Source organism: Ostrea edulis, chromosome 9 (genome assembly GCF_947568905.1).
Source record: "Ostrea edulis chromosome 9, xbOstEdul1.1, whole genome shotgun sequence".
In the NCBI taxonomy this organism is placed as follows: domain Eukaryota; kingdom Metazoa; phylum Mollusca; class Bivalvia; order Ostreida; family Ostreidae; genus Ostrea; species Ostrea edulis.
In genome coordinates this window covers 62,976,983-62,985,403 of record NC_079172.1, presented here as the reverse complement: position 1 = coordinate 62,985,403, position 8,421 = coordinate 62,976,983, and the positions used below count along the sequence as shown (strand labels likewise).

The 8,421-nt window shown below is 36.7% G+C and overlaps 1 protein-coding gene across 1 annotated transcript; it reads right to left on the bottom strand.

The window, feature by feature from the left end:
• Positions 1-903: 903 nt before the first annotated feature.
• On the bottom strand, positions 904-3,394 carry LOC125658306 (zinc finger and SCAN domain-containing protein 12-like). Its single transcript, XM_048889529.2, has 2 exons — positions 1,513-3,394; positions 904-1,393 (listed from the first exon to the last, which is right to left on the bottom strand). The coding sequence occupies exons 1-2, from the start codon at positions 3,358-3,360 to the stop codon at positions 959-961; spliced, it is 2,283 nt and encodes a 760-aa protein (XP_048745486.2). The 5' UTR covers positions 3,361-3,394; the 3' UTR covers positions 904-958.
• Positions 3,395-8,421: the final 5,027 nt, after the last annotated feature.

Sequence of the window (8,421 nt, the reverse complement as noted above, 5' to 3'; positions counted from 1 at the left end):
GTTAGCAGGAAGTATTAGTAAGCATGTCACACATCTTCTAGTTTTTTGTCTTCCACCACAGCGTGGAAGGGGACATAGAAGTATCGGCGTACCGGCGCAGTCCGTCCCACTTCACTTTGAAAACGCAAATCCTTCAAAACCACTGTACGGATTTTGTTCAAATTATGAAGGATTAATTGTTAGTCACCATATGTAGTTGCTCATATTTTGCTGCCGTTTTGATATGACAAATTAATTTTACAAGAGTTACGAGACTTTTGTGCTTCAACTTTTTTGTGGCAGTGGGGGACATGTGGTTACATGTAGCAATATATTGATTCGTGTGGTAGGGTTAGGAATATGGCATTTCTACTAACTCTGGCTAGTGGGTTAACCTTTTAGCTTGATCGATAGTGCACGGGACTGTTGTGCCAGAAGTCCTGGGTTAGATTCTCTGCAGAGACATAAATCAGTCACTGTTCCACACAAGACCCAGACAGAAATAACATATAAACATATTCTCTTAATTTAAATGTGCCTCTTTCACTCATCGGAGACAAAGATACGCAAGAACCAAAGCCACTTTGATTTGTCCATCATTTCTTATTTTAGACTGAAGCACTGGCACTTAAATCTCTTCACTGAACTGAAACATCTTTGCACGATGGCCTCGTTAACACAAATTTGCCAACCCTTGACAGTATAAAAGAGCACAATGCTGAATTTTGTAAAAAAAAAATTTAAAAAAGTGACACATTGAAATGTTATGTGAAAATATTAGCAAATAGCAAAATGGAGAGGGGGAAGTATCCCCCCTCCAATGATTTCTGAGTTTGCAATTAACACACCTCACTGGCCATTAATTTTGTCTACCTTCTAAAGCAGCATTAATAGTGCCAGAAATCTTACAAGAGTAGAAAGTAATTTACTACATAATGAGATTTATTGCAAATATTTTTCTCTCATCAACATTTGATATTCATAAGAATTCACTCATTGTGTGATATTGTACAGTTTCTATAGGATTGCTGTCCGTGGAGTCTAGTGCGGGGTCTGTATCCAGACTGCTGCTTGCTGCAGCTTGTGTTTCACTAGAAATTGTAACATTTGACTCGCAGATTTCATTGACTTGGTCTAGCTGACTGCTCAGTACAACAAAATTTGTACTGTCATCTGAAGCAGCGATGCCATTATTTTCTGTGTGGATTGTGATGTCATCACTTTCTGACCTGTTGCTAGTTTGATGGGCAATTACCGTTTCCCCACCAGAGACGAGCATATCTGCAATTTCCTGGGGAATGACTGCCGTCTGATCTGGCTGAATGACACACTCTATTGTCCCCTCCTGATTTTCTGATGTCATCGAATATGACAGTGTTACCATCTCTGAGGATTCTGTTAATTTACCCGGTATCTGAAAAATAATAAATTGTAGTACAATCAATTTTACATTAAAACTTGTAATTTCCAAAGAGAATATAAAACTAATCTAAATCTAAAACTTGTAATTTCCAATTATTATGCGGGACACACCTCTAATGTAGCAGTGGTATCCTTGGTGATTGGTTGACAAATCTGTAGGACTTTCCCTGCCTCATCCACCATTATAATTTTACAGTTGGCGTCGCTTTCCTCGGATTCTGTGAACTCAAAATCTTCATCACTCCCTTTACTTGCTTCTTGAATTGCTTTGCTGTCTATATCTTGTTTGTGGGCATATTTGAGATGATGTAGCAAGAAGGATTTTTCAACAAATCCCTGAGAACAGTGATCACACACAAAAGGAAAGGAGTCATTGTGAGCAAAGTGCATGTGTTCCACCAGTTTGGCCTTGTAACAGAAGCTAACTCTACAGTGAGAACAGAAGAACAGGTCCTCGTCACTTCTCCCATACTTGTATCTTCCCCGGAAGTGTTTGGGAGGTTCAAAATTCACATCGGAGTGCGTCTGCCTCATGTGATCAAGAAGCTGCTTCTGTCGAGAGAACACCAGTTTGCAGCCTTCCACACTGCACGGAAATGGGAAAATGTTGAAATGTACCTGTTGCACATGAGAAACCATGGCAGCCTTAAGATTGAACCCTTTCCCACAATATGAGCAATGGAAGTTTTCTGTTGTTGGTTTATGAACCAGTTCCATGTGTCTAGTTAGATTGTACTTGAACCAGAAACCTTTGTCACATTGTGGGCATTTTAAATGTTTAGATTTATCCACTCCGTGAGAGAGCATGTGCCTGTTGAACTGATTCTTCCTGCTGAAGTCTTTCTTGCAGACGGTACACGTATAGTTCACTTTCTTGTTGTGAATTTCATCAAAGTGCTGCTTTAACACGGACATATGTTTGAACTTAGCGGGACAAAGTGTGCACTGATTTTGTTGGCCTGTAGTCTTGTGCACATATCTGATGTGATTTCGCAGGGTCTGAAAGTTCTTATAAGACTTTCCACAACGAGGACATGTAGAAGATTGGTCTAGATTTTGTTTATTACTTTCACTTTGTTGTTTGACCTCAACATATTTGTTGTCTTTTAGTTTGTTCACCATTTTCTTTGAAAGTTTGCTGAAACATTCAGCTGTAAATTCCTGCAAAACTGAATTACTTTGATTGGTATCAATCTGTTGACGTTTATCTGATTCTTGTCCATTGCTTTCTTGTGTCATGAGCTTTGATTGGCCTTTACTTTCTGTCACCTTTAATTCGCCCTCGCCTTCAAAAATTTCTAAATCATCTACGATTTTGCCATCAATACCACAATAATCTGAAGCATTCATTCCGTCTTCACTCTCTCTGGACACTGAAGAAATCTCGTCTCCGCGTTTACTTTCACATTCTTCACCTTTACTTTCATACTCTTCCTCTTTATTATCACATTCGATCCCCTTTTCTGCATTCATGATGGACTCTGAAATCTGAACTCCACGTAAACTATATCTTTTCCCATCTGTTTGCAATGTCGGCATTTTCTGCTTTGTTTCATTTGAAGCACATGACTTCTTTGGCCTACCTCGTTTTCTGTTTGGCACTTTTACACCCGGGTTCTGGGTAAACGACAGGTTAGGTTTAACAACGGCGCTTGATAAAGTATTCGACACCCCAAAGTCAAATTGACATCCCTGTTTTTCATTTATTTCATTTCCGTCCAGACAGACGTTGGTAATATGTATCTTTAAAGCATTCGACCATTCGACCTTCTGTCCTGTTTTGCATACGAACAAACATAACGCAGCTTCGTTGGTGTCTGCGATCTGTATTCTCGATTTAATATCACACAAATGAGTATTAAAAAGACATGTTCGAATTCTATCACTGGACTCGGATTTCAATGCCTCGTGGAGGAAATTCACGGGCAACGAAATTTCTATTCCTTCAGAATCCATCATGCAACATTGTTTACATCAAAATCGAAAGTAAACGGAAGTTGCATACAGGTGTATAACGTGTGTGAATATCAATCCCGACTTTAAATAAACTAGCCTGGATCACAGGGTCTTGACACAATCTGAGCAAACTGGTATACTATATATACCAGTTTGCTCAGATTGTGTCAACACCCCGTGGCCTGGATCACAGGTATCTGAATTTTTATCAATAAATAAAAGGAAAAACTCTATTTATACAGTTGAGTTTTTCTTTCTTTCTATTTATTGGTTAAAATTCAGATACCTGTTCCTGGATCTTGAGTAGGTGAAGATAGTGAACAGTGATCAATCTCATATCTCCTATTTATATAGAATACAAAATTAATAGTACTTAGGACACACACGTACTCCTGGATATATCAGCGATGGGATCAGGTGCCCAGGAGGAGTAAACATCCACTGTCAAAAGATCACACCCACCGTAATTTGAGCCCTATATTTTCATCCGATAAACGGTGTACTCCGTAGTCAAAATCAGTGTGTAAAGAGCGGTATGAAACACGTCAGACAGCATTTGACCCAGTGAAAGGTTTATATCGGTTAATTGGGTCGCTATAACGACATAGAAGTTGCGAAATGCTGGCTTAATTTAAACAAGACTGTTGAAATCCCTGTAACATCAGCTTAATTATTTGTCAGTATAGCCTACCTCCATTTTTGAAAGAAAAAAACCTGATCATACGCAGACCAAGTTCTTGCGCATCGAATTAGCTGAGACTCATAAACATCATATGCAGGTGATAATGGAAAGATCTATATGGAAGGTTGACGATGGAGAAGCTGAAGTCATACAGTTTAATTGCCATAAAGTTGAGTTTTTAGTTTGTCGCTAACATCTATGTTCAATAAAATATCTAAGTACGAAGCAGATGTTGAATACTCCGAGATGTATTGTATTTTGAGTTCATTGGTGTATATCTGATCAACATCTGAATGAAATTTTTTATTCCTAATAGATAAACCGTTGATATATATAACATTATATTTATGTCGAATTGAAGGTCACAGCTAGCGGGTTTTTCTTCTTGTGTAGAAGTTTTTGAATAAATTCTGCCTCCTAAGAAGATAAAAACAGGTCAGCTAAAAAAGGAGCACAATTTGTGCCCATGGGATTCCAACAAACTGTTAGAAGACCTGATCACTAAAGACTACGAAAACATTGTCAATGAGGAAATCCAGCATATTTTTATGGCACGCCAAATTCACAAAAATGAGCTAAACATAGTTTCACAGTTGATAAACTAGGTTTATCGACTGTAAACTATAGTTTACGGATCGTAAACTATAGTTAACGACGTTAATCTATATTTCACATCTGTAAACCATAGTTAACAGATAATCTATGTTTCACAAGCGTAAACTATAATTAACAATGAAAACAATCATTAGCGATTGCAAAACACAGTTTATCTGATAAATACGGTTTCACGATTGTAAACTACGGTTTACAAGTCTAAACTATTTTTAAGTTTATCTGATAAATATAGTATCACAATTTGTGAAACTAGGATTAACAATTGTGAACTATAGTTAACGAATGTAAATTATAGTTTACAAATGTGAATCTGTATTTATCAGCAAAATCTATTGTTAACGTTTATTTAAAGACAGATAAACTTGGATTAGCATTTGTAAACTATAGTTTACAACCGTTAAATATGGTTTTACGGATGAAAACTATAGTTAACGAATCGTTAACTATAGTTTACAGTTCGTAAACTATAGTTTACAGTCGATAAACCTAGTTTATCAACTGTGAAACTATGTTTAGCTCATTTTTGTGAATTTGGCATGCCATATATTTTTAATATCAACTTTACTCTAAATTCGGAGTGGTGTTTAACAAAGTAATTCTTTGAGTGAATGATCACTATGTATGAATATTTCCTTTTTCCATTTTTGAAGAAGCAATTGCGTATGATGTCAAAAATTCTAGTCTTTGATTTATCGTGAGGAATGATCGAGTAAAGTGTTGAAAAGTCATACATTTTGATGTTGTTAATTTGAGGAAAGTTTTGTCATTTATCTACTAAAAGTTCTTTAGAATGTTTTAGAATCCACGTTCAATTTACACCTTATGTCAAATTGTGACACATTAGTATGAAGTTTCTCCTTCAGAGCTGCTAATATCTTCGTGAGGAGCAAAGACAGTGGCTTGATAGAACATTTACTGGATCCAGCAATGTATCTTTATTTGTAAGGACAAACAACCTAGCAGTATAGTTTAACAGTGATTTGTTGGTCAGAGTTGTTGTGAAGTTCAGTTCTGTAAGACAAATTTCAATAAAATGTCATTCACTCAAATGGAGACGTCACCACTGCCGGTGAAAGGCCGCAAAATTAAGGCCTATGCTCGGCCCTTGTGGCCTTTGATCAGGGGGATCTTTATCTTTATCGTGCCACACGCGGGTCTCGGTTTTTAGATAATGTTTTATTTATTTCATTAACCCATTTATGATACTTACCTATAGATAAAACCAGAATTGACAAAACTAATGGAAAAAGCAGACATTTTTTTTTTTTTTTTAAGATAAATATAGCTTTAAATGAAGACGTACTAGGACAGCATACAAGAGAACTCCTACTAGAGTCATCTGATATATAGCATTTCCTAATGTATCACTTGGAATTATTTGCAAGCAGACTGTAAGAACATTATTTGATATTGATCCATTTCGTGTACGTGCATGAACTATTCAGAACTGCCGTAATTTACAGATTATAAGCTGAGACTTTAATATTCTCTGAGCGACTGACCCCAGCTGAAAAACAACATTGGACTATCTTATCTTTTTGTTTTTAACAATAGTCAATTTATTTTAGAGCCCTTTAGACCATACAGGAAGCATTTAAAAATTCTGGTTTCCTTCTCCGTACTTGACTCAGTTTTTAGCTCACCAGTATGGAGCGCCAAATTAACATAAATTCAAATAATTGAAGATATCTTTAATTATTTGAAGATATCATCAATTCAATTATTGCTCTCATCAATTGAATTAATGCGCACATCAATTGAATTAATGAGAGCAATATTTGATTTAATGCGCGCATTAATTCAATTATTGCTCTCTCCAATTCAAGGGGAGATAATCGCAAACTAAGTTATATTCAGCGGTTACTATTTTATCGAAAACCATTTGACCAAACAGTACCAGACTTTGCAAAGTTTATTTTATTTTTTTCCCTCAGATTCAGAGGAATATAATTTTCATTCATTGCTGATTATTGATAATGATGCTCAGGTGAGCAAACATTAAATCTGAATACATGTACATAGTTAAAAAAAAAAATGGAAGCTGCAAATCAAACTTAGGTTGGTAAAGGCATGAGAGTATGGCTGCCTTCCATAAGCAGGTCCGAGGCTTCCTCACCAGTAGTTGTACGTAGCACTCGGTGATCTTAGGTCCGCGATCTTTCGGATGAGACCGCAAAAAACTGAGGCCCCTTGTCACAGCAGGTGTGGCACGATAAAGATCCCTCCCTGCTAAAAGGCCGTAAGCGCCGAGCATAGGCCTAAATTTTGCAGCCCTTCACCGGCAATGGTGACGTCTCCACGAGTGAAATATTCTCGAGAGAGACGTTAAACAATATTTAATCAATCAATCATTTAGCTCCATACGAGTCTTTTGTTTTGTTATATTTGCTATTGATGAATACACATGTAATATCTTGGAAATATTTACTGAGATTGTCAATCCAATGTCTTTTGAAGATTTTGAAAATTATTTTTTTTTTTTTTTTTTTTTTGATTTCTGATTATATTTACATACCTGGAAATTACCCCAGAACACGTTACGTTGATTCAGGAATATGGGGCTGTTGTTTGTAAACTGGAATTCAATGGGAGATACAGCGGGAAAATCTAGTACACCAGACCATACGATTATTTGAAAGAAACAGATAGAAATGAAATATTAGAGTCCATGTTTTGGCTAGGCCTTCATTCGCTTCCAAGTGGTTATAGACTAAAGTGAAAAACAAAATGAATGAGTAACATATTTAATCAGGTACATTTTGTGGCGGTAGTATTTGTCTTTGTTTCATACAAAAAAATGTTGCCATCATTGTTTTATTTTGATATTTTCACCTTTGTAAGTCACCTGAGTGACCTTTTGCGGGTTTTTCTCTTTTTTCCATTGTTTTTTAACAATTAAAAATACACCACATCAATTCTTTTTCAGAGTTTGAGCCTAACGTGTAAAGTTGTATTGCAACCTAACACCCAGAGGGGAAAATAGGAGGAGTTTTTCTTGCTTTTACACTAAAAACATTAACATTTAGTTTAATGTAAATGTAACGGGACTCTCATAGGGTGATAGATGATTAATGAAATGGTGAATAGAGAATAACATTTGAATTTTCAACATATGTCGTAAATACCCCTCTGGATCCTCCATTATCCGAAATTCTCTTAAAGTAATAATAAATGACAGGCCTTAAGTAGACTTTCCGGAGGGGGAATCTACTGAGGAGGATTTACTCTATAACACCAGGTGCTTCATCCCATGCTCCTCCCCAAGGGGTTAACCATTGCCACACTGGAAGCGTAAGTCATTGCCCCCGAGGATGAGTCCACTCCCCCTCCCGCAAGCTGAAACATTGCAACCACTCCCGATTGCGAACCATAATTATAGATTCTTTTCATACAGATTGGTTATATTGTGACCTTTCAATTTGAGGGCGTCCTTAATTCGGATGTCAAAGGAGTCAAGTTAAAATAAGGAATATATTCATTGCTAACACCTCATGCTCTTTCCGGGAAGCCATATCGACTGATATAAAATCGCCCTTTTTATAGGTACCTAATTTCCGGACATTATGTTATGGAAAACTTAATTAATTAAAACACTGCATAAAAGTTCAATAAGCACATTTAAGTTATAGGTATAAGGGCTATTCCGGATACTAAAGTAAAGGGGATGGGGGGTCACTATAAAGAGGGAAGACTGGCTACCGGGTATGTAGATGTAGCGAGATTTCCTCTCTGTAAGTCTGGTTACATGGTAACACTTCCTCGGGAGG